Consider the following 27644-nt stretch of genomic DNA (forward strand, 5'->3'; position numbering starts at 1 on the left):
GTTGGGTAGTTGTTGTTTTTTGGGCTTTTTTCATTTCTTAAAAATAAACCTTGAAAGTTTTAGGTGGGAAAATAGGTTTTGGTGAGATACTGGTCCATTGCTTTGAATTGCAAGAAGTAGTACTGGATTGGATGCATTCTTCATCATAAACTCAAACAAACCAAATAAAGGTTAAGAAATGGTAATCCAAGCAAGAGCTTCAGGATCCTGAAGTTTGGTGCTTTCAAAAGCAACTGGTTTATAGCACAAGAAGATGCTATTTTCTGCATCATTTTTCTTCCATAATTTAATTTCCTGAATATTTCACATTGATCATATATTTTTAGTGGATGTTTTTCTGTTACCTCTGTTATTCTAGTAGAGAACAGATGTTAAGGAGAAAATAATAGTTCTTTCCTTAACCACATACATTACTTAGACTGATACAGTACTCCAGATGTCAGAGTAAGGGTGCACTGCTTCAGATGTTATGCTTGATATCTGTCATCCATAATATGCACTGAAGAACACATCTTTCCTAAAATATTTAAAATGTGATCAAGATTTCTGAGCCTTAAAAGTTTTGTTTGTTTTTTTCTAAGGTTTAGTCTTAGGAAAAATAATCTTAGCTGCTTTTTAAGGCTCCAGGTTTAAGGGTTGGTAGTGGCCAGAAATTCCTATTGTTTTATTCAGTACCATTTCTGTAATGTCTGCCTTCATCTCTGCAGGAGCAGGGTAATGCCCTGAGAAGCTCAGCCAGCAGAATTTGCAGTGAGGTTATTTTGTAATTTGTATGCCCCTCTGCCTAACATCAGAGGGTAAATGTTGCTCTGCCTGCATGCAGGAGTGTTGTTGAGGCTCAGGGGTGGTTTGGTTTCAGTGGTCCTTCCTCAGCTCACTGTTCGTGATGTCCCATGCGACTGCCTTCTCCCCTGCAAACCTGATAGTTTCATCTGTGCACCTTTTCACTTCTCTGTGCTTTCTTGGTCTGCTGACAAGAAGATCGGTTTATATAGCCTGACATTTAAGAAATACCATTTTCCAGTCTGCTAACTTGCTTTATGCAAGGAGTTACAGGAAAGAGACAGGGTGCCTTCCCACAGTGAAACTTCTTAAAAAATTCAGGCTACATGAGGTAAAAATTATACTAGTCAAACCTTACCATTGACAATTAAAATCTGGGGTATGATACATGCTTATGGTGGAGGTCATCACCAAAACATCATGGTGTATCGATCGAGTAATCTATTGCACAACTGTTGACCGTAATAGTATTTTCTAAATAACTGGTAGTTATCTTGGGCTGTGAAATTATTCTTTCTATGTGAACATATGCAAAAATAATGGCGATAATCTGAAGAGGAGATGGTTATGCTGTCTACTCTGATGGCTGAGTGAATGAGTTAAAGAAAGGAGAGCTGCTAGAGAAGTGACCAGTCAATGGAAAGAGTTAAGATTAGCTGTGGAAACCAGGAAGAATTCAGGGGAGTGTTTGGAAGGGAAAAAAAAGGGGTAGCATAAACTTGGTAATCAGTCTCTTGATTTTAATCCATGGTTGCAAGGATCTGTGTTGCCCATTCAGTGTGGGAGTTTCTTGTCTCTCTTGGGTGGTTTTGACTGGCTTGTGCATTGAGGTTGGTGAGGATCAAGCATGTGGGTGTGCTGCTGCAGTGGCATGACTGGCTCGGCAGCTCTTGATCAACTCTTGGCTGCCTCCTGATCGTCTGAGCTTCCTTGGGTGTGAAAGATGGGTCGAGCTCTGATCTCCACGCTCAGTTGGACCATCCATGTCCTGATTGTGAAATACCACTGAAATAGACAGCTCTTGTTTTGGGCCCCAGGAAGACCGGTTTCAGTATCTGTATGTGCAGAGTTAACTATGAGGTTCTCCTGTGCCAGTCCCCAGTAGAAGAGGATTCTTGCTGGAGTTTTCACCCCTTCAGAAATGAGGTGAGAGGGCAGAAGGAAGATGCTGGCAGTCTTTGTTTCTTGATTATCCTGAAAATTCTTCCTCTTGAAGTGGTTTGGTTTGTTTTGTTGGGGTTTTTTTATTTATTTTGGTGAAAATATAATGCTCACCTCAACTTCTTCTTACCTTTTTTTTCACGTAGCTTGCTCTATTGAGGTGTACCCAGGTTCATTCTGTTTGTTTTACTACCAGAAAATTTCTCTATGAAAAAGTCAGTGATATGAAATTAAAAAGGACTCACCTAGATCTCATAATAATAAAAGTGCTGGGAACAAATAAATTTGGGATTTGTACTGTGCCTTAGGCTTCTTTGGAGTGCTTCATTTTACCATCAGAGAAGTATCGTTTGTTTAAACTGTGCTTCTGTATGACATCTGGTTTGAAAAGTATAATAACCTATATAATCAGCATCTAAAATGCTGGATTATCTGTGGGTTTATTGACTCTTCTTTACAAAATCTGTTATTTCTAATTAATTCTCCATATAACTATCACTAAAGCTAACTCTCAGAGACACAAATGAGTTTGATGGCAGTGGCTAGTCAAGGTCAGCTTTTAACTGCCAGCATTTGCACTGCTGAGGGTAATAAATCAGGCTTATTCCTAATCACGTACCCTACAATGTGACAAATGTTAGTGGAGCCATCTAAGCAACCATTTTACAAATCATTTAGAAGATACATTTGGCATTGTTAAACTGCTCCACGCTGCCCTTGGCTGTAAAAGCATTGTGATAAAATATGTATGCTCTGTTAGATCTCTGTATTTGAATCCTGCAGAGTGTGTGTGTGCATGGGGGCGTGTGTTTGCTTTTTTCTCCCCCTTTGTGTTGGAAATAATGAGAAAGGCGTGAAAATAATAACACCTAACCAGCCTACGGAAACCACTGGCTTCTGAAAGCAGTGATGAGTAGCCAGCTCTGTGGCACTATTTCATGTTTCCTGTGTTTGCAGTTAGAAGTTTATATTGAGAGTAGGTTGCTGCCTGCAAGAAATTTTCTGGGTCAACAATAGCCCATTGTGTCAAAGTTTAAAAAAGCCCTGTTAAATATCAGAGCAGTAGTTGTTGGGCTCTAATATGGATTTGGGCAAATGTTTAAACAGTGTTTTCACTTGGACTGAAGTTTAAGACTCAATCTACTGTGGCCCACAGAAGCCATTAGATTTAGCATGTCATTTAAATAGGTACTCGAAGCAGGCTGATTGCTTTCCAGAGACACAGTTGTAAAGTTCCTCATCTTTTTTCTTTTTAGTTTTTTTTATGGTATCCATTCATATTTTGACCAGTTCTTATATTTTTCAAAAGAGAGAACAATTTATTATCTAAATAATCTGGATTATTGTAGCTAAACTGCTCATCTGGAGCAAAAAAATCAAACTGAACTTAACAAAAAACCAACCAACTAAACAAACAAAAACCCACAAAAAAATCAAAAAAACCCCAAACAAACAAACAAAAAAAACCTAAGAAAAACAGAAGAACACAACCTAAAATGAAATTAATATATATGTTATAATCAACTGAATTTAACACTTTGGTTTTACCTATTAAGTGTTAACCTCTCTCTAACGTTTCCCACGTACCAGTTTACATTAGGATTACTTGTTAGAAATTTATGGGATATTTCTGTGGAAAATTAATGGAAAGGGAAATATTTATGTTGGAGCATGCATGAAAAGCACTTTCAAAGTGGGCCTTTTTTAGAGTAGCGTTTCTCCCTATAAACATGTTATAGGTTATAGAGCTATTCTGATTAATTAAATATTTATTTTAATAAAAGTGATGAATAAATAAAGTGTGTTTCTGTGTCATAAACACTGGGTATCTGGCCTTGAGATGAGTGCAGAGGAGTAGTTTTGTCACCAGTCAAATCTTAATGCTCATCTTGTTCACCATGGTTGAGGCACTAGGAAAGGAATGACAGCCTGAATACAGAAGAGATTCAGGAGAAAAATGTGTGACCATCCATGTGTTCCCTGCTGAGAAAGAAAAACTTCTCAAAAAATAGAAAATAAAGGGAGAGTTGATTTCATCTGAAGGTTAGCAATATGATTTCAGCAATTCTTTTGGATTCAGCCTTTTATTATTATTTGCAAATATGTACAGTTACCACTTTACCTTTGCATGAGGCAGTGTAACAGCATTTGAATTGGTAAATGCTTTGGTGTAGCATGGGTGAAAGAGAACATAAGAGGTGTTAAAAACAAGCCAAAAATTTGTTCATTTGAAGACATAGCTAGAGCTGGCACAAGTTGGAGGAGGTTTAAGAACCAACAGCTAATATTAATGTTTTTTTTTTTGGAATAGAGTATTTGAGAATTGCTCCATGTTGGATACCGCTGTTAAGAATGAAAATACCTCATTTGTGTTTTAAACTATTCCACTTTTAAACTGATTAAAAAGGATGTATGGGGAGTTAATTGAATTTTATTCCAGAATGCTAAGTTTCCACCTGTGATGCTGTGGTTGAGTAGTTGAATACATGCTCTGTATTCAAGCTGTACCTTCATCTTTCAGCTATAGTCAAGCCCTTCATTTACAGACGCACTGTATAAAATATGCTGCAGATTATGTCTTAGGTAGGCATTTAATAATAGTTGTGGATCAGCTGGTGTCTCAATGTGTCTTTACTGGCTTTTTTTACCCAATAATTCTGTGTAAGTGAAATTTTGTAGGGTAGCTTGTATCTAAAAAAAGGGTCTCCCACCTTCTGCAAATCCTACATGACAATTTTCAACCAAAAATAATACATACTTATATATATATAATGTAGAGGGAGAGTTTAAGCATGCATATATATGTGTGTATATATATCTATAAAGAAATAAAAAACCACACAAACACACATACCCTGGAAACCTCCATTTCTCCACAGGAAGAGCTCTGTAACAGAATTACCTTTTTACCTTTTTTAGATATTAAATAAAAATACACTAACCTTTTTCAGGGTAGGAAGACTAGGAAATTTTTTGCTAGTCTTATGAAGAAATGGGAACATGCAGCATCAAAATTACAAATGCCCTAAGACATTTTGGTGTCATGTTATAATTGAAATGTTTCCCTTCCCGGACAAAATACTGCTGTTTGCAATGAAAAGGCAAAAAGAAAAAAGAAAAGGAAAAGAGGAGGGGGAAAAAAAAAAGGAATTTTCAAGGAGCTAGTTAATATTTTTCCACGTTATTTAAATTTTCTCTAGAAAGCAGACACCTTTTGAAGAATTCTGTTTAATGAGAGGCTTCCTATTTTTCGTGGAGTATGAAATATGCTTGAGGGAGAAAGTCCCGTTCGTTACCTAAACAAATCTGAATGCAGAGCTGAATACCAGCAGAGTCTCAGCAAATCCTGAAGAAGGTACCATCCCTTAGGGGTAGATTAATGCAGCGTGCATAGGTATGACAGTGACTTGAGCACACAGAACTTACTTTAACATAGATTTAGTGAGGCTTTCCTTTGTTTTTCTAACAGATGAGCTAATGCCATCACCTAGCAATTATCAAGTAGTTTGATGTTATGTAATGAAAGTATAAATAGCATAACGACTAAAACTAGTAAATCTAACAGACTAGGGAGCAGACTAGCAGGAATACTGTTTGGAGCATTTTGATTAGCATCTGAATGCTGTCATTTAAGATGATGTTTAGATTCGATGTTACAGTGAAGCTGCAGGCCAGGAGAGTTGCAGTCCTTGATCTAGAGTGACATTCGTGCTGTGCCCCTGGATAAGTCGCTTGGCCTCTGTATACCTCTTTAAAGGAAGAGAGAAAACTTGAAAAAGGCAAAGCGTACGTACTTGAAATTTCTGAGGCAGGCTGGTTTTATCTTATGTTTGAATTAAGGCTACCTGCGAACTTTGTTTCGCAGTAACTGACGGACAAGTAGCCTGTGACCCGCAATATGAGCTATCAGATTATTTCACCACTGGTGTGAAGTCTCTTCAGGTTGTTTTTGTAAATGCTTGGCAACATTTAGAGAGATAACGTGAAGAAATGCAAGAGGTCACATTTACCTGGAGAAGAGAGGCTGTGTGGAAGGAAAGACTCCAGAGGCGTGGGAGGAATCCAAAGCTTTCACCTCCTTCAGTATCTGGCACGTTTCTCTAAACGTGCTGGTTACATTAGAGTGGCATTTCCATTTCCTGGGGGAAGAAGGGAGGGAGGAGACTTGCTGCATCATGAAATACGACTTGTTTATGAAGAGCACTGTCTTTTTAGTGTTGCCAGTGGAAAATACTTCCTAAAGATACCTTTGGAGAGTCATGGTTTAAAGAGACCCAACAAGAGAAATGTCCTGTCGTTTAAGAAGGTGGTGGGTGGTTGAAGCTGGGTTTTCAAGATGCATCAATCTGCAGTCATAGCATTATAGAATAGTTAGAGTTAGAAGGGACCCTAAAGATCATTTAGTTCAAGCTCCCAGGCATGGGGCGGCCACAGCTTTTCTGGGCAACATGTGCCAGTGTCTCACCACTCTCAGGAAAGAATTTTTTCCTCCTGTCTTATCTAAATCTCCCCTCTGTCAGCCTGAAACCATTCTCATTTTTGCTGTCCCTACATGCCCTTGTAAAAAGTCCCTCCCTAGATTTCTTGTAAGCCTCCTTTAGGTATTGGAAGACTATTAGACTCTAAGGTCCCCCCTGAGTTTCTCTTTTCCAGGCTGAACAAACTCAACTCTCTCAGCCTGCCTTCAAAGGAGACGTGAATAATGGTCTCAAAACACATTCATTAATGCTTTTGTTCAGTTGAGGAGTTGAAAACCTGACTTCTTAATTATCATCATTAAAGACCTTTGGTGAGAATAGAATAATGTACAGTTAATGTCTGGGAGTACACTTACCTGTCAATAACAAGTTGGTTTCAATACTTTGGGATGGTTTCTGAATCTCTGGTGCTGCCTTTTTGGCACCTACAGTCATATGGAAGGGTGTTCTGCACTTGCAGAATGTAAAAAGGCTTCAAAACTACTTTGGAAGTAAGCTTTTAAATTACAGAAATACTATACCACTGCAATGGCAAGTAGGAATGCAGGCGGGAAAGTGCTGTGCTACTTCATAAAGTGGTCTTTGCGGTTTTATTACAGGTATTCCTTAGGTGTAAAGGCTTTAAACAGACAAGGAAACAGAAAGAAAATTTATAGCTATCAGATCGCTGCCAGAGTGGTTTGTTTATTTGTTGTTTATTTTCAGTTTTAATCATCTGCTAGCAATAAATTCCACTGTCCTTGTGGTAACTTCTTACATTAACATTGATATATTATGGGTGTCTTAAACAGACAATAAAAGTGTTGTTCTTACTAATTAAAGCAATTCATGTATTCAGCATGCCAGAAAGAGTTGTGGTTGCCTAATTGTAAGGTGCCTTAAGCAATATACCTGTTACAAATTCTTAGTTGAGCTTTAAGCATAGCCAGTGTGATTTGAAATATTCATAGGTGTTTTGTTTTGTTTTTACTGCAGCTCTTCCTTGAGAAGTGTATCAACTGGATCTTCAAGACCTTCCAAAGTGTGTTTGGTATGCGGAGATGAGGCATCTGGATGTCATTACGGGGTGGTTACATGTGGCAGCTGTAAAGTTTTTTTCAAGAGAGCAGTAGAAGGTAAGAAAACATGAAACTAAAAACATCAACAAAAAAGGCAAAATATGTGAAAGTTTATTAATTTTTAATAGAAATACACGCATACATGGACCTGTGTTTTCCTTTGTGTTTTCTGCTGTTGATAAAGTTGTTGTGTTAGTTTGGACAAAAGAAAAAAAAAAGCCTTGCATGAGCTTCAATTACATGTAGTATAATTTATGTAGAATATTCCAAGGTGTTTTGCAGCGTACACCTTCTAAAGGATCCATTGGTTTGCTTCATGACACTCCTTCTCTCCCATCCAAGTGGATATTTTTTTTAATTTTTAATGGGCACAGATACAATTGATGTAAACATGCTCCTGCTTCTCCTGTATTGGAAGATGAATATGGTTGTCTCATGCATTGGCAGCCTTATATGACAGTACAACCCACTCAGGTCAGTTACCTCCCTGTGGATACCTCCAGGGCTTTCTACTCGGTAGTGCATCTGCTTTGTCTTTCAGCAAAAGAGAAGTGGTAGATTGGAGGGGAAGCAGGAATTGATCATGGTGCTTTTCTTCATTAAGGACTACGACTGTATTTTCATGAGGACTATATTTTGATAGGTTTATCATCACAGGAGCATTTTGCTGACATCTCCCTAGTTTATGTTAGTTATGGTATAGCTAGTCTTCCCTGGAGTCTCAATAGGAAGAAGTTACTGAAAAAGTGAAAAGAACACGGAGCACTACAGGACCTCTGATATGTGTTGCCTGTCTGTGACTTGGGTTTCTAGGGTAAAAGAAAGTATTAAATGTGTACAAGCTTTGTAAGCAACTTCTTCAAGTGATGAAAATAAAGTTTTTAATACCTGTTAAAGTACAAGTGTTCATGGCATGCCAAGAACATAAATACTGTACGGGTTTTTTTATATCTTTGCTGATATGTAGATGTTCTTGCAGCTGCTGATGAAGAAGGTGATACCTTCTTATTGATTTATTTTCATGAAGAAAAACCTAGAAGGAAGGAATCAGGCTCTTAATATGGTGTCCAGCTTGAGCACTGAGGATTGAGGCAGTGTGTGATGTGATTAATTTTTTCTGTGATCACTAAATCTGCTGCTGATGGCAATAAGGATTTAGCTCTTTGTTAAATAGACCTGCAGGGCTTGTGTGTCATTGAAGTCAAGACCTCATGTAGTATCTCTCTATCAATCTATTTATCTGTCTATCTTCAAAAGTGTCAGTCTAATTGAAATGGACTTGGCAAAGTTGTAAGGACATGGAAAAGGTGTCCCCCTTGTGAAACCATTTTCTTTTACTGTTGTGCAATAACTGACCTCAATGCCTTCATTCTCTAGCTTCTTGAGTTTTTAGTTGCTTAATGTAGCACATGAAGTGGAGCTGGAAAACCTTACTTATTTTCACTGAGTGATTTACTCCATGTGCTTCCACACTATATATGGATCTACATTTATCATGCTGCTCCCTTTTGATGTCCTTTTTGACATAACCTGGTGGATATCCCTATCCAACTTTATAGGAGTTTATGAAAAATTGCCAAGGATTCCCTTCAGGAGTTGTCAAAGTAGCAAGGCTATGTTTCCAAGCCTCACAAACCAAAATTATTAGGAAGGTATTACTCTCTAATCAGACATAGAAATGTTGTTATTAAAAGTTATCAGTAATTACTGAAAGTTTACAAGGTAATTAAAAAAAAAGACAGAGCAACCCTGTCATCCCTAAAAATTGAAGATAGGAATTTTAAATTAACTTAAAATGTCTTTTTTTTTTAATTATTATATTAACATATGTGTTCCTACCAGTGGGATGTGAGCACTGTCTAGACTTCTGCTTGGTATGCACGACTGTGAACTGTTGATGTTCCCAGTAGCATTATTGTTATGCAGGCACTGAAAATTTGGCTTGTACTTTCCTGGTTTTATATATGCACACATACATATTTATACACACACACATACATTTGTGTGTGTGTGTATATGTATATATGCATAAAAGTAAATTGTAGAGTATTAGCCACAAAGGAAATAACAAAACCATAACATGCATTTTAGCTCCAAACAGCCTGAAACTCTCCGTGTGACTGAAAACTTGCGTAGGTAGTTTTGTAACAAAAATCTTAGGTAGAGTTGTCATATGTTTTTTAGCCAGGTACATGACCAATAGAACAGCCCATTCTGAGGTTCCCTAGTTTAAATAAAATATCTGTAGTAATGTAATCTGTATCATATATTCATGAGGATTTTGTCTTGAAAACTGTTGGTAGTTCAGTGCATGGTATAAGTAAAAAATAAAGTGGAAGAACTTTCTACAGAGATAGAACTTCTGCCTTTAACGTAGATCCTAGGCGTACCTGTCTCTGCTCTGAGCTAAAGCTGTGTTCCCTACGTTAAGTGCTTGCATTCTTGTCTTTGTTGCAAAGAAAACAGTAAAACTCCCTCTGTGAACACAGAAACAACTTTCTGGAGAATTTATAAATACAGTAGCTAATTTGAGTAAAAATGGATTGTTTCCTCTCTAAGAGATTGTAGCAAAAGAATAAAAGATAGTACTCAAGTTTCATTCACAGTTTCCCTGAAATAATGTGTATAGACTTTTAAAAGGTTTAATTATGTTTTTCCAGTTACATTTTACACACTTCAGATGTGTGTGCATGTGCACACGCACACACATATTTCTTATTAGTTCCACTAAATAGTGTTCAATGTAAAAGTGTCAGGAGAAATTATGTTCTTTCAGAAATGGCCTCATGTTCCATTTGTTATAAAATATGGTAGGTACTGCTGGTGCCATTTGCACAGAACCATAGAATGGCTGAGTCTGGGAGGAACTTCTGGAGATAACCTGTTCCAACCCCACTACTCAAGTAGGGCCACATGGAGCTGGTTGCCCAGGACTATGTCCAGATGGCTTTTGAATATCTCAAAGGATGGAGACTCCACAACTTCTCTGGGCAACCTCTGGCAGTGATTGGTCATCCTCACGGTAAAAAAAGTGCTTCCTGGTGTTCAGACAGACACCCCTGTTTTTCAGTTTGTGCCCCCTTTGCACAGAGCAACTCTTCCTTGGAGGAGAAGAGGCTTTTGGTCATGAATTTCTGACAGTTAAATGAGAGATTTGATTAGTTTAATTTTAAAAGTTCCATACTGATTGTCAGAAGAGATGGTGGGATGGAAATCATGGGGCAAGAGCAACTGGTGTTGAGGTGGAAGGCCAAGAACAGGTTCTCCAGTTGAGCATGTGTCTGCTTATTTCAGGGAGATTGGGCTTGATGACCTTTAAAGATGCTTTCCAACCCAAATTGTTCTGTGATTCTATGAAGTGGAGAGACAAATTGTGTTAAAAAGTATGGGAACATAGAGAAAGGGAATTTGGAGCAAGGGACCACTGCACACCACCCAGCTTTTTGGTTCTCTGCTAGAATTGCTAATGTCATCCTGCCTTGAACAGCTTTAGAGTGCCAATTCCTTTGCGCTTCTGTGAATACTATAAAACAGAGAGATTATAACAGCAGAGAACAACTGTGTTGAAATTTAAAAACAAGAAACTGCACAACAACAAAGAGACTAAAGCTTGCATTTCCAATTATAAATCTGGTAATTATATTCCCAGTGAATCTTATTTTGGAGACTTGCAGAAAATGTCTAATGAATTTATGAGAAGGAGAGCTGTAGACCAGAAAAATATTGAAATGGGTTTATTGGTGAAATTTCAAAGGTAATTTCAGCTGGAATTCATTACAGGGATGTAAATTACCGAAGTGAAAAATTTTGGTATTGAATAAGTATGAATTTTTTGCTGACTGACTTGATGAACAGGAGTCTGATATGAAGAAATGTGATTGTGTCATTAATATAAATTTGATCTGCCTCACAAACACCATAATCCAGTAACCATGAAAGAGTTGATAAATGGTGCTACTGCAAAAGTTAAAGACATTTGTATTTATACTGCTTTTTTTTTAACTAGGATAACTATATTGTATGGATTTTTAAATTATGGATATGGCCAATCATGAATTTGTTTAGTCTGTGATCATTAGTAGAGTCATATGCTGAAAATACACTGTACTGTGAGGGAGCCTAAAGCACCTGGCCAGTCTTGTCTTTTTCCACTGAACCAGCTTTCTTTAAGTAGAGGAACAGGCTTAAAGTCAGAAATCACAGAGGTTCCTGTATGCGTTGCATTTTTAGTTTGTCTTTGTTCAAGTTCCAGACAAGTATGAGGTAATCAGTCCTAAATCAAAATTTATATCGCTTCTTAAGTTGCTAATCTTTCATTCTTCCTTTGGCTTGAAGGTAAGAAAAAAGGAAGGCATTTTTTCATCTCCAAAGAGTGCTAAAGACTACAACAAAAATCACCATCTTCTTCAAGTTATTTTGCGTATTTGTTGGGAGATTTTTGGCTACTTAAAATGGAAGAATTATCAACTTATATTGTTACATAGTTATATAATCATAGGAAAGCTTGTCTTTTTCTTAAATACAAATATGTGATGGTCAGTGAATTTCAGATTTTGCTGTCGGTATCTGTTCCAGGTTTACCTGGAATCGAGTTCTACTATTTTATATCAGAAACATATATGTCTCGTCACCTCTGAAGTAGAAGCACAGAAGTTTCTAAGGTTGCATTCCTTTTTCACCTGGACTCTTGTTGTTTGCCTATTTAAAGTCAGGGCAATTTTGGCCAAAGGAAATCTTTCAAAGCCTAAGCTGATGCTGTTTTACTTAAGTGGCCTCCTGGATATTGCAAATGTGCTGTGGGCCTCAACAAGCAGACTAGGAACAAAGAAATCCTACCTCTGCAGTGTGTTTTAACAGCAGATTATCCAAGGTTTTGCTTCAGTAGTGGAAGGGATGAAATTTCTTGTGTAGCAATCTGCAGGGACTCAGCACAGCTGTGGGAACTGAGCTTACCTCAAAGATAAGGTCACAGAAGGGAAGTGCTGTTCTTCATCTCCCTTTGTGCCAGGCTGCTCTGAAAACACAGAAACAAACCAACCTGGCCTGCAAGATCAAAGGTCCAACCCACCAGTCACCTGGGGTGACTTCCAGTCTGCCTTGCCAGACACTGAGGATGATGGTTTTGCTGTAACAAAAGGATGCATCAGCCTTTCAGAGACTGATCACTACATGAAGGATTACAAGCTATTGGCAGCCTGAAAATTCCGTGGTAGATAAATTGAGATCTTTGGCAAGCAGAGGTACTGTGCAACTCTTTAGTAATGGGCCAGATACATAATATCCCAGGGGAGAAGTGATAATGTTATGCGCAACATGTTGTTTCAGAATCAGGTAGTCTTTCTATGTTTTTCCTGTGTACTGTAGGTGAAAGAGCTTCCTGAGGCTCTGCACCCCCCAGTAGAAAATGGAGAAACTAAAGCCTCTGGATGTGCCTTGTAAATATTTTAATTTGAATTGGGGAGGAGAAATAGTCAATGTCTGAGATGTTAAATGCTGGTATACGTAGCTTTAGAATAATTAGCTTAATTGGCATACCTTAAATTTTTATGAAATACTGCCAGTGAACAGGAAACTTTACCTTGTTGATCATTTAAAGAAGCAGTTTGGGGGGTTTTTTATGCTTTAGAAGCTGAATTTGATGCATTATAGAAAGGCATTTTCCACACCATTTTGTAGTGTGTGCACCCGTGAATTTTGTAGGTCTGTATTACTAGAATTAATTATACATACAGTTCTTCACTCTCCATTCTTCTCTTCATTCACTGTAATGGAATCAGGTTTTTTTCCGTCACAGGCTGCAATTTTCCTGTTACCCACTTTCATAAGGTCAGTGGCCTCTCTAAATTCGACATCACTCAGTATAGATGTCCATATGTTTTCATAGAAATTTCTATGTAGGATTTGAAGTTGACTCTGTTCTTGACCTGTTGCAAGAATCTGTTTTACAACCTATCAAACAGAAATATTAGGTGAAGAGCAAGCAGATGGGTGATCTGCTGAGGGCAAGCGAGCCGGTCAAATTCATATAGCAGCTGCTACTTTTACTTGATATGCTATGGCTAATAGGTGTAAAATAAAATTTAAATAATTAAGTCATTGTAGGTTTGTAGCTGCCACCAGCCTTCCATGCTTTCAGAGATATAAAAAAGACTTTTCCTGTTTTTTGCTCTGGCAGGCAGTATTGCTCAGGGAAATGAAGTCTTTATTCCTGCTCCTGGTTGGCTTTAGTCACTAGGAACGTGAAGTTCAGGAAGCTGGTAGGAGAAATGAACCAGAAAGTTTTGCACCCCATAAAGGGGGAAAAAAAACAAGCAGCAACAAGTGTGACACAAAAGAAAAGATAAATAAAGGATGGAGCATATATTACAACTGAATATTTTAAAGCTGAGGAGAGGAAGAATGGGAGGAAAAGATTTTCTTGTGGCTCTTGAAATATGTGGTGTGCATGAGAAAATCTGACAAGAATGAATGTTTGATGTCTGTTAAATGTGGATTGCAACACTAATAGGGCAAGTATATCATGGTAGTGCTTCAGAAAGGAGGGGGTAGGTTTGGGAACCATCTAGGTGATATAGTATCTTGGTTTCAAAACAAGTAAAGAATGGGTGAGTTCAGCAGCTGCAGTGCTACAGAGGACTGCATGTTGGTAAATGGCTGGGAATATGGTTTGAAAAAATATTTTATATGAAGAATGCTAAAAATCTGCATTCATTCCTTTCCAAAAGTATTAATAATTTCTTCCCTTCCCCAGGACTTTCCAACATTTGCAGTTTTTTGATTGAAACTGTTATTTACTGTATAAGCCCCTGTTGCTGTAGAGTGGGAGAGAGGAGTACAAGGATGAGGATTTAAATACAGGCTGCTGTCTAGCTTTGAAAAATACTTGCATGATGATAGAAGGTCTGAGTGCAACTATTCTTCTCATGCTCTCTTTTGTCTGTGTCTTGTTCTTTGTTTTATGAGTACTAATTTCTAGACTGCTTCATCTATAAAGTGATACATTCAGTAGGTGACAGCCAGCCTGCACAAGCACAATATGCATTAAACAGAACGCATATGCAGCGGTAAGATTGGTTTATCTTAGGTAACAGCCTTCCATCACCACAAATTTAAGCATTACACAGACTTTCACATGCTTTTCTACATCCTTAGAGGGGAAATTTTGGCATTCTTATGATGTGGTAGGCACTCAGTCGCAGTAATTGTATTGTACTTGTGGTTAGGTGTGTCTTAACACATCACAGGGATAACATCCTGGTAGATCAGTCTTCCTAGAGGTGGGATAGCCCTGTTAATGCATGCTGGTTTAAGGTAGCCACAAGTATTTTGGCTAACAAAAGTTCTAATGCCACAGTCATTAGTTTAGAGTTTTCTTACATACTTCAACTGAGTTTTATTTAAGAAGGAGTGGATTTTTTCCATATGCTGCACAGGGGAAGGTCAGAAATTCGTCTTTTAGGTAATAGTTCCAAAGTGTCTGAGCCACTTGTGTAAAGTAGTTACATGAAATCCCTGTTTTCAGGTGCACCAAGTATTTCAAGCAAAGAGTTCACACCATCATGGTACGAATTATGCTGAAAATGCTTATGTGGAATATTGTATGCTTCTGGTAACCAGCTTGTTAAAGACATTTTTTGTTTGGAGTCAAGTAAACACATTAGGAGGACTTCTGGAATGATCTGGGGAATAAAAAATGTATCATGTCAGGTGACTAAATGCTTTTAGCTTTTTTTAGCTTACCCAAAATGAGTCTGAGTTGGGACGTGATTGCTGTCTATAAATATTTCACAGTTGAGGAATAGACAACTGAGAGGGAGGAGAATTTATTTTGAACTAAGAACTGTATTGAAATAAGAGCAAATGGGTAAAAATTACATTACTTAGTTTGATATATTGAGAAGGCTGTAAACCACCAGAAAGAGGGACTTAGAGGGGCGCTTTATTGAAAGGAGTTAGGAGGATTTCAGTACCTGCTTTGAAATGGAGCGTAAGAAAACTAGCTGATGTATCATACGATTTGGTTATCTGTGATAAGGGAAGCCAGAGAGGTCTCGTTTGTTTAATACTATGTTATGGTAAGGCTGGAGAGTGCATCTGGATTCAAAAATGAAGGAAGCAGGAGCAGTAAAAGAGAGGTTGAGCTAACTAATATTTTTTAGGGTATTCCACTTCTAATGATGGTGGATAGCCAGATCTTCCCAGGGATACAGGACTCCAGTTTTTAAAAATTGATGTGAAGTGCTCAGATCATGCATAAGGCACAGTTGCTTTGTATTCGTACTGGCAGGTGAATGTCTGTCTCCTGCAATGACTCTTTTCATTTTGAGTTCAGAAAAAGGCTCAGGAGAGTGGTGTCCTTTTGAAATAACTCCATCCCATCCAGATAAGCCTCAGCAGGTTCCCCCAGACCCCATCAGGTGACTTCATGCTTGGTCACATTTGCTGGTAATCCCCTTAAATGAGAGCCTGGTTACTGAGAAATCCCCGGTCATTGAAGTATAATTGGTTTGGCTTCTTGGATGCTGTGCTGCTGGGGTTTTTTTGTAATGCTTAGTATAATACAACTGTAAATGGATAACTAAAGCATGAATGGACATTCAAATGTGAGTTTGCAGTTGGACATAAATATGTGTACAAGATCTTCTAAATGAAACAGCATAAAACATCCTTTGTGAGATGCTTTAGATCCTTACAGATGTGGTACTGCTTCTTAAGAGATTCCACTTCATGAAATGCCATTATCTACTTGCTTTGGCAGCCTATTGGAGCAATGTTATAATTTTCACTTCTAGTAGCAAATGGCACTTCCCTTCTACAACCCTCAAGGTTCAGAAAATTCTTAGAGCCTGAAAAGGCTCTTCTAGTCTTAGGTTAAGTAGTTAAGAGCTCAAAGGGGGATAATCCTGCAAGGTACCTTCAGCAAAATAATGTTAGAGATAAGGAACTTTGCAGTGTCGTGGCTGAAAGGAATTCTGTATACATGAAACCTCAAAATGAATACATAAAGCCAGAAAAGCAACATCTTTTTGTACCTCCTAATCCTATTTCAAATGAGAGAGTGGGAAAACAGTCTCCAGACCAAAAAAAAATTAGATAAAATGTACATACAGATCTGTCTGTTATAGACAGAGGGAACAAGGCATCTGCTAGCATCTCAGATATAAATAGAGTGGGAAAAGGTAATGGCAGATCTCCCATTGCCTTAAAAGAAGCCAGGATTTCAGCCTTTTTTTGCAGCACAATTTTAGGTTGTTGAAGGTTGGTTGGGAGAGCCTTTGTTAAGTTTAGTCTAGGCTTAGACTGAGGCAGTTTCATTAGGTTTTATAGAAACAGTAATGGCCTGTGGTCAGCTTTGACGCCCACAGCTCTATTGTTTAAGAAGAGGAAATTCTGTAAGGCAGAATTATTACCGGTGTTCAACCTATAGAATTGTTGGTGCCATCTAACGGCTGAGTTGCCAAATCCAGGTCCCTAAATAGGGAATTTGGGTCAGTCCATTCCCACCTCTTTCAAGAGATAGTTATGTGGGGCTTTTGTATGCACCTTGTCCACACTAAGAGCAAGCAGAAACAAGTAGGGGTCAGGTGAAAGGCTGCCAGGAGCTGCTGAGACCATACTGGGGAGCTCCATACCTACTGCAGAACTGATACAGTAACTGCAGAGTGGAGTGGCCAGTACATGAGCTTTCTCTGTAGGGTGTATGTTACCTGCAGTTCTGTGATGTAGGTGTAGCTGAAGCCTAAAGTCTGTGTTAGGACTCTGCACGCAGCAGATGAGAGCATGTTCTTGGGATTCACATGTGCGTGTGGTTCCTGTGCAGTAAGGTTTACTGGCGTCATGTTCATGGGCAGCATGGGAGACCCTTTCTTCTCCCATTTCAGAGTTCAGAGTGGCAGGGCCACCTGAGGCTACTGTGTCCTCTCTCACGCATTTCTGCTCCTCTGTATGGGTTATTTTATTAGGTGTAGTGATGGGGTCCAGGGGGTTTGAGCTTCTTGGAATATTTTTAGCTTGCTATTTTAAAAATCTGTTGGGGAAGATAAAAAAAATCAAGTGGGCAAAATCACAACTAAATATGAAAATAATGGATACCAGTGGCCTGTGTGGTCTTTGTTCCTCTGCACCACATGTAATGATTTCTAATTGAGCCTTAATTACACAATCACATACAACTTCTTCCATTAGACCTCTGCCTTGTTCATTGAACAGATTGGATAACGTTCAATTAATGAACAGCTATTCAATATCTTGTATTCTTCTCATTGCTCAGTGTATGGTCCTGTGCCTTCAACTGCTGATTGCTATTCATCCCTTGCTCAGAATACATAATTACTCATTTCTGACAGAGCTTTTCTCTGGTGCTCATCACTATAATATCTAAGTGCTTCACAAACATTGTTTAATCTTACCCTTGAAATACAAGATAAGATGAGTGGTTATTACCCTTGTTTTACAGTCGAGGAGCTGAGACACAGATGAATCTCAGACATACCCACTGATTTAGGGCTTATGATTTATGATATTTAGGACCTCAGGGGGCAAAAATACTTGGCCTTTTCTAATGCTTAGTATGTCCAAAGTGCAATTCCCATTGATTTTACTTGCTGCTATCATTGGTTAAACCACTGCAAATCAGACTCTCAATCTCAAGTTGAATATTCAGGAAAAAAGGAGAATAATTAGTGATTTTTCTTGCTTATTATTATAAAGTAAGTCCATGGAAAAGGAGGTGCAGTCCTGTTCTCCAGGATGCAATTCAGCTGCTTCAGGCATTGACTTTCTCTCCCTCTTTCTTCTTTAAATCCCTATAATCCTTTATGTACTCTTTTCTTTTTTTTTCTTTTTCAGTAGCTTGTGAATGTGGACTTCAAGGATAAGAGTCCATATACCTCCTATATCGCAATCCACACTGTCCCCAGGATAAGTTAGAGGTCTGGCAAGGTGGGACTGAGGGTGTAGAAGTAAGACACAATCTAGTTAGAGACTTCGGTTAACCTGTTTTAAAGATCAGAATTCAGGGTTTGAAGTGTTGGGAAGTCTGAGACTTCATAACCTGTTCAGGGACAGTAACAAGAGCAAGATTCCCAGGTGGTGGTCATGTGCAGGAAACACTGATGATGGTGGCACTTCCTAAATAGCAACAAGGTGCCTCAAGGTCATGGAAGGTGTGCCTAAACCATTTGACTGAAGTATATTTAGGAAGGCAGTAATCTAGCTTCTCTAGTACAAACTGGTGTTTGCGTTAGAGGAAGTTTATGTTATGGATCCTCAAATCCATCCTTTCTTACCTTTGTTAATGCACTATATCCCAGCATGTTTAATACCTCAGTCAACCTTTACACTGTATAATTCTTCTGCACGAGTTACTGAAACACATCATTATGATGTGGTTAATTTACCATCTTTTCTGAATATGCTGCAGATATTTTGCAGTATTTTTTTTTCTTTCTTAGAAGCTGCACTTTTCTTCCTGTTGTTTTGTTCCAAGTTTCCTTGTGTAAAACTTCCTCTAATAGTGGTTATAGCATTTCTTTGGTATGAAAGGTATGCCTTAATCACTTCATGGCTTTAGGTCTATCAAAGGGTATGCTAATATGCGTAAGTTTATGAAAAGTGCACTATTTTGTGTGGATTAACTTTGTCCAAGTGAGAGAGTAGTCACAGAATTGGTAAGATTGGGAAAGGCCTCTGGAAGTTATCTAGTCCAACTCTCGTGCTCAGAGCAGCTTGCTCAGCTTTTTATCTCAGTGGGTCCATCTATGTATTTTCTTCAGTGGTACACCAGTACTATAACTAGTAATTAGAGCAAAAATCTGTAATGGAATTACTGGTTAAGGCAGTAGGTTTTTGTTTCTTTAAACTACTCCATGCCTCTTACCTGAAAAAGAATATCTGAAGAAATTCAAAAGGACTAAATAAATGCCTCAGAAAATAAATGTGAAAGGTTATATTTTAGGAATTTATTCTAGAGATTTAGAACGTAGGCTGACTTTCAAGTCACAGGGTGAGAAAAATACCAAAATGGAAATACCCTCTGCAATGAAAAGGGAGATGCATTATTTTAAAACACAATGTGATGTCCCTAAAACAGAAACCCGGTATTACATTGGTTTAGATGAAAATCGTGTTTCTTTGAAGCTTTTGGTACCATTCTTGCAAGATGCCAAGAAAAGGTTTTGCCAGTTGTGTGCTACTGGCTGTTCTGCTCAACGGAGTATTTTGAATACTGTGTAATCTAATGTTTCACACCTTTTCCAGAAAAGGTGTCATTACTATCAGTGTTCATGCAGTTGTATCAGATTTGTACATCTTGCCTCACTTGCCTTTAGTTCTTTTTGATTCTTGCTGAAAACTGTATACAGAGTAGTGGATTTTTTTCCACTCATTTCCTGTTCATAGCATACTTGCATTCATTTGGGCTACTACCAGGCATAAGAACTAGAGCATAGTTCTCTCATTTGTACGTGCCTATTTATTTTACTTCATCTGGAAATTGGTTTATGTTTCACTCTACTACAGAAAAGGACTGGACTTGATGTTTCGTATTTCCTGTTGCCAAGCCCCCTCCCTCATTTCTTTACGTGTAACAAGTAACTAATGTGACTGGTGTAGTGGAAGCAGACATATGGCAAATGGTTCTTTCAATATCAGAGCAGAGATGCTTATTACAGAGCAGGCTGATGGATGATACTAAAAGAGATAATGTTACTTTCTTAGGGAGAGACTGTATGATACTGTGTGTGGGAACAGATCAGAACTGAGCTGTAACTTTTTAACAGGAGCAGTTTAAGCTGCAGTTCGAAGGTTTCTGCAAAGCTTTTTCTTAACTAGGCTAGGAAAACGCTTTTAATTTAAAGCTAAGGCCTATGGGGAAGAAGAGCAATAGCCCTGTACTTTCGAAACTTGGGCATTTATGCAAGTTTTCTATAAACATTTTAGGAATCTAACTACATTATTCCATTTCTGAAAGGGCATTTTTTGTCTAGGGTATTTGGCTGTAGATGAGTATTATTATATGTATTTTCAGAGACTTGTGCTCTAATTTTTTTCTAAGAATAATTATATATTTGGAGCTAAGCATTCAATTATTTATTCATCCATTTTCACCACGTGGACTTAGCAAATGGACTTGTGTTAGCCTATACACCATATCATGCATGCAAATTCCACCCTTAACAATACTGCTTGAAATTATGTAAGTGATAGGTGCTAATTTTCTCTGATACAACAGAATGATAATGATGGGCTATTGGGAAAAAATAATAAGTACTTCTTAGCTTGTGTGCACTGGCATACTAAACTATTCATAAAATTAAAAAAGGGAATGAAAAAACACTAACCTATTTAAAAATGCTGTCTTTTACTTGCAGTCTTTTTAGTAATAGCAAGAAGACAGTATTCCTACAATGATCAAGCCATATTCGTGAAGGAAACTATCAGGTCGTACATTCGTTTGGGGGGAGGGTGGTTGTTAATGACTTCACATGCAAGATACATGCAGTCAGGCAGCTCAGTTCTGATGCTCAAGCGGTTTATAGAGTCTTGAGAACTACAAGTGATATTTCATGTCCTCATACTTCTGCAGTGTCATTATGCAGGTACTCTGTGCTGAATGCAGGGCAGCAGGCAGTCTTGTCAAGTGAAGTAGATATATGTATATTTTAATACAGCATTGCATACAGCTTTATGAGATTAAGGTGTTGGAAAACAGTGCAACCACTTGGATACAGTGGTCATACCCCTTGTTTCACTTCTGTTTTATGAAGGAATCCACTGCCGTGGAAGAAATTTAGAAAGAATACCTAGCAGTTATTCCATCTTAATTATTCATTTAAAAGAAGGAAGAGGAAATATGACAAGGATGAGCTCTTTCACTGACTATTGAATAATAGAAGATCACTCGTGGAAAGCTTATGAAAAAGTGAAGGACATAAAAGCGCACGAAAAACAGATGCGCTTAAGGTGTTCTAAGACAGAGCAGGGTTGAACAGCAGAGGTTTCTTGAATGGAATTTGGGTACATTTGCTTGCTTGAGCATCTCTTTTTCCATAGAGTTAGTAAATGTTCCAGAAATAAAGAACTGAAGGACAGTATCATCTTTCTAACTTTCATTTCAGTCCTCTATTGCCATTCTCCTGCTTACTATATTTTCCCTTACAATTCCATTAAGAACAGGAGAAAGTCCTTGTTAGTGTCACCATTCTCTGTGTCCTTGAAGCCTTCAATAGCAAGCTCACAATGCAAGAACAATAAGTCACCAAGAAAAAAAAAAGATATGCTACATGTGCTTCTATAAGTAAAGGTGACCACTTAGATTCAGCAGGCAAAGGCAGATCTTAAGTATTGCCATATAGTGCTGGTGGGTGTAATCCAGAATCCAGTATGCATGTACATTATGTGGATCATGGAATCCATAATCAAAAGTCAGTATGCATGTGAATTTCTTAGATGTCTCACTTGAAGTGAAGATTGTCAACTGAAGAATTGAGGGAAATCCTTAGAATTAAACTATTTCCATTCAGATGTGGGTCAGACTAAGATCTCAGCTGAAACAGAGGTTTAGAAAGAGAGGGAAGAAGGACCTGTGGCATTCAGAAAGGGTCACAGAGCAGGCCAAGATAAAAACGTTTCTCCTATTCCAGACAGAGAGGTAACATCTGAGAGTCACCAAGACTAATAGTGCCAAGACTAATAAAGGAAGATTAAAGTGGGAGGAGGATACTTGTTCATAAAAAAAGTGCCGGTGGTCGGGTCTGTCCTGTCTTTGTCACAGGATGAGCTGGCACATGCTTAAGTTTTGTGAGGAAAAAGTTCTTTACCGTGAGGGTGGTGAGGCCCTGGAGCAGGTTGTCCAAAGAAGTGGTAAGTGCTCCATCCCTGGCAGCGTTCAAGGCCCGTGGCAGGGGGCTGGAACTAGATGATCTTAAGGTCCTTTCCAACCCTAGCTATTCTATGATTCTGTGTGTTTCTCCTGTGCTTTTACCATGCGCTTTGTATGCTTCCACGTCTCTCTAGGTCTGGTAGCAGAACGGTTTACAAACAGCAAACCCATTTGAGAACATGAGGAATATATGCAATAATGTAGTCACTGCCAAAATTCAGGCTAAAGGACGTAGGTGGCCATGTGGCTGAGTCTGTAAAGGGGTAAGATAGCAAACCTGTCCACAGAAGAGTGCAGTCAAAAAGGATTCTGGGGACAGGGGTCAAACAGGGTCACCTGCAGCAGTGCAGCAGCTGTTCTCTAGCACATTTTTAGTAGACTGCTCATGAACTTGGTCAGTCTGTTGCTTCCCTTTCTTTCTTTAAGATGTGGACTTCTCAGTTTGTATGTGCAGTGCATATATTATGTTAATGTACCATTTTGCAAAATTTATTATATGTTCTCATTTTCATTAATCAGCCTGTCAGGGTGGGGTTTTCCCTTTTACACTTTTTCCCCATGGTATATAAGCATACTATACCTTTTGTTTCCTGGGACCCCTTGCCCCTTGGCAGAACCATAGCTTCTCAGTGCTTGATTAGCTGGGTGAACTTCATTTTGCACAGCTATAACTGATGGCCATTTAAAACTGACAGAAGCCCGCTGTGGGTTTCTCCTCGTGCCTGGCCGTATTTGTGAGCAGTGCATTAATCAGCACTCTCTGTCACACTTTCATGCTTAATGATGAGGGTTAACTGACCACTTCCTAGTAATAATGAAAAACAGAGGTCAGCAGTCACTGACTGAGCAGAGAGAGGATCTCTTCTGACTTGTGCTTTTACTCCTTCGTCCTCAGGCAGCAACAAATGTGTCCACTCCACCACTTAAACATGAACACTTATCTCTAAAGTTCATCTCAATTATGGATCCATCCATGTCACGTGTTTACCCAATCGAAACAATCAAAACCACTGAGCCAGTTACCTAATTAAAGTCAATGCAATCGTATGTATGGGAAAACATGGTTCAATTTAGCAAAGTCTCTTTCAGGAGTGTAGTTCCAGCCATCACATTATGTATGGATGCAGCACTCAACCTCCCCAGCCCAAACCTTTTCATGATGGTTCAGCAAACCGTATCTCTCCTGTGTTGTAGTGGCACTGGCACCCAGCTCCAGCTGCCATATAGCAGTCTCTGCCTCACATGGAGACCAGTACCCCAGCCAGGGGTGTGTCAGCCTTCTTGGAAAGCAGTTTCTCTCAAAAAATACTAAAAGGTTTGAAAAACAGAATTGTGGGAGTGGTAGGTCAGGCTCAATGCATTTGTAGACTTCTGTTTTTTGTCTTACTTTGGCTTCAGTTTCCAATCTGTACAGATGGTCGTGCCATCTTCTAGGGGAATTGTGCATCTTCTAGGGGAATTGAGTCTAAGGTTTCCTGTGTTCAGCCCCTAATAGTATAGAGAGAAATATTCTGTTGACTTTCTGCCTTCAAGTAATTTTCTTCCTATCTGTTTCTGTTTATCCACTTACCACACATCTGCATCCCCTGCATCTTCTGCTTCTGGCCAGCACTCACCTCTGGACCTTTTGTTTCTTCCTTTAGTCATCAGCTTCTGAGCTGTCAGACTCTCCTGACCATTTCTCTTCTTCCCCAGCTTCTCCAGTATCCTATCACTGACACCTGCCTTCCCTCCCCCAATGCTTTTTTGGGGGTGCTTTTCTCCTTCCAACTCTACTATCTCTCCAGAACTCTCCTGTCTTTCGTTAAGCTCCTGGTGGTTTCCTTTGCTCCCACAACCTATGCCTTGTTCCTCTTGCCCTTAAGCTCTTCTTTTGCTGTGTCTAGAGAGTGGGATGGGGATTTTTTTGCATGGAGTCACTGTGCCAAAGCTCCTCCTGGCACACGGAGGAGATGGCTGGAGCACAAGCTTGGTCAGACCCTTTGCCCTGGTCCACACTCTTTGCAGAAGGGAACATGGGAGGTTGGCAGCCAACCTCTACCAGAACCTTTGCAAATCATATCACATACAAACTGCAACTTTTCAGTGTTTTATACCGTGATCCGTTATAATTTTAAGTGATAATGTATGAGATGGCAAAAGGCACATCTGTGGTATCAGAGCAGTGATGCTTCAAAGGGTCTGTCTCAAAGTGTGAAGGCTCTTGAGCTTCTCAAATATGTCTGTGAAAAATGTAACATGGGGGAAAACCAACATGTTTCTCTCTACCCTTATTCACAAACTTACTTTGCACTAAGCTTAGTATTTCTAGCTGATACATTCTTACACTTGCAAAATAAAATTCAGCCTGAGGCAGACATCCAGCATGGAAAATTTCAGCCCTAACTGCTAATGTGTGGTAAAGTTATAAGCAATAGAAAATGAGCTCTTAAAATGAGAAGTGTCAGGCAACTTTAACTATATGTAGTCCTACAAGATCCACTGGTGATAATCCGTTTTTTGACAGATTTCATCCATTTTGCAGATTCATTTTTACATATACTTTATGAAAAAAGGGACAAAAAGGACTCTCGGGCTTACAGATACCACCTTGTAAGTAATGAAAGCAGTGATCAACCATGCAGTCATTTTACCTTCTGCCAAACTTTAAAACTCTACTGCAGAAAGTCCGTAAAAAAGTCGTAATACAGAATAAAGGCACTGATGCAGTGAAGTGGAGACCTGTTGACATTGTGCCAGTTCTTCTCTCGGGCTCATAAATCTAAATGTAGGTTGCAGGTAAACGTTGAAGTCTAAAAATATTGCAGAAATTGTAACATAAAGCTTGCATTACTTGCATAAACAAAGTCTAGGCTAGCATGCTGTTCAGATATGTGTATTCAACAGATTTTTAGTCATAAATGCTGACTTTCCAGTAAATGCTGCAGAACTGTGTCTTGCTCCAGGTCTTCCCCTTGTGTAGGGTTGTGTTGATTTCCACCACCTCTCCCACCCCCCCCATTTATGAGCTAAAACTCTGTCCAGGTTATTTCTCCATATTGGAACTATGAACTTTGCTTTTTTGGAGCTTCAAGAAGTGTTTTTAAGTGCAAGCTGGGTGAAGAGGTTTGGGGAGGCAGGGGGGGGCACAAGATTACCTTTATGATAACATTTCTGGGAGGCCTCACCTACTGGGAGAGGGGCTGGGGAATCCTACATGCCCCAACATGACTGTTGGTCTGGAATGTTGTTTGGTGATTATATAGCAAGCTGCACTCCAGCAGGCTCCTTTGCAGGCTGCCTGCAGCTGGGCTTTGTTTTTCTTGTTGCTGTTGTTCTTATGGTTGGGTTTTTTGGGGGGGGTTTAGGCATTTTTGTTGTTAGTTGTTGCTTTAAAGATTGCATGCCAAACCTGTTTGGCATGGTAATCACCCGTTCCCTAGACCAGATTCTGACAGTGTCTGCACGACTTTCAACGTGTCTTTTAGTAGAGCCCTGCTGACAGCTCAGGTTATATAAAATGCTGCCTTCCTGAAAATCACTTCCCAGAATGCCAGTGCATGAGGAGCTAGGAAAATCCAGTTACTTTCCTGCTAGGATAGAATTTGTCATTTTTTCAGAGCCATTCTTCCTGGCTTACACAGTTTGGGGTAAAAAAGTGTTTGTTTAGTCAGGTCTCTACCTGGGCAGGATAGCTTGGTTCTGTATGTTTGTGACAAAGACTGCAAAGACTTGTGTATGTGGTAACATGCTTTATTTTTAATAGTCCTGTTGTCTCATGGAAAATAAACCTCAGATGTGAATAACTCTTCCCAGTAGCAGCAATAACCTGAAATTTCAAGCAAAACAATCTCCATCTTTTATGGAGCTCAGTTAGTCATAATTCATTCCTGGGAGGATTTCACTGGTATGTAGCCTAATTTTTTTCCCTTAATCTTATTCTCTTCATCAGGTCAAAATATTTGTGTACTCTTTATTCTTAAAACTAGGCACGTGCTTAAGTGCCCAAGGCAAAAGAGCTTAAAGCACGTGACTGGAGACTTGAACTAGGCTGTTATCATTTCCCGTCTCTAATTATCAGAGAAGTTGCAGGCGGGTAAAGGGCTACTCTAAATTTTCTTGGTAAATCACTCCCTCTGGCTTCTAATCATTTCCGTTCCAGTTCTCTGGACTTCCTCCAGTTTGTTTGTATCTTCCAGTAATGAAGTGCCTGAACTGCATTGCAATATTCCAGGTGTGGCTGCAAAAGAAATGCATAGAGAGCACTGCCATGCCAACCTGCTCTGCTGTGTAATGCTCCTACAGAAAGAGCCAGAGGTGTTACTGGCACTTAGTTCTCCTTTGCCGCATTGCTTCTTACATCCGGGTTATCTTCTTATTCAAGGTTGAAGCTTTCCAAATTCTGCTTTGTTATTTTGCTGTTGCCTCTTTATTTTGGATTACCCCCTTGGTACATGCAGGAGCATTTTTTCCAACTGCAGTTTTATTGCCTCTTTCCTGTCTTTGCTTCTAATTTCTCTACACCCTTTTGTATTATTTTTCTATCCACACGCTGACAACTCCTTTTCTTCCTACTTCCAATGAAAAGATCAAAATAAGCAGTAGTCCCTCTGATACTCCACCAGGTATCTTCCCAATGTGATAAGCTGTGCATTTGTCAATGGCTTATCCTTAGTAGGAATTTGCTGTAGAAAGTCTTAGCGGCAGAATTGGTACAGGGTCTTTCATCAAGTAAATTTTGCCAAATAATAACAAATAAGTGGATTCTAGATTTCTTGCTTACTGTAAAACCAGGGTTTTCAGGTGAGGAATAGAAGGAGAGAGAAGTTAGCTGATGAGAAATGTAGTGGATAAAATGAACTCAGTGTTGTGCATCAGTGAATAATAAAATACATTTCCTGCAGGAGTGAATCTACAACAGTATTTCTGTATCTGTGTACTTCACCCTTTCAAATAGGTATTCCTGATCTGCTGGATGGCTCAGCATCTTCAGGGACCATTACTTTAGAAACAGGAGGGGTAAGGATGCTCCTAGAGGCAGGAGGAGTGTGCTATGCCCAGGACGGAACTGCTGACCAGCAGTATTTTTTTTTTTAGCAAGGAAAGAGTGGATTTTTTTACACTTACAGCCTGATTTCGGCTTTTACTTGATGTAATCATCTATACTTGGAGGTAAAATACTGTCACTTCTATCCTGCAGTCTTCTATATGCTTTATACCAGGTATAAATGGCTTTGTACTCTTGGACTAGTTTCAGCTTTGCCTTGCCAAAAACACTACTGCAGAAGTAAAAGTGGACCTTCA

General features: G+C 39.0%; 1 protein-coding gene across 2 annotated transcripts in view; it reads left to right on the top strand.

The window, feature by feature from the left end:
• The window catches only part of NR3C2 (nuclear receptor subfamily 3 group C member 2), a 208458-nt gene that overhangs the window by 109925 nt on the left and 70889 nt on the right, over positions 1–27644 (top strand). For both annotated transcript variants that reach the window (XM_034064607.1, XM_005146571.3), the window contains one exon: positions 7398–7537. In XM_034064607.1, the coding sequence (XP_033920498.1) occupies positions 7398–7537 (140 nt within the window). The remainder of the gene's footprint in view (positions 1–7397; positions 7538–27644) is intronic.

This window comes from Melopsittacus undulatus, chromosome 7 (assembly GCF_012275295.1).
Source record: "Melopsittacus undulatus isolate bMelUnd1 chromosome 7, bMelUnd1.mat.Z, whole genome shotgun sequence".
NCBI lineage: Eukaryota > Metazoa > Chordata > Aves > Psittaciformes > Psittaculidae > Melopsittacus > Melopsittacus undulatus.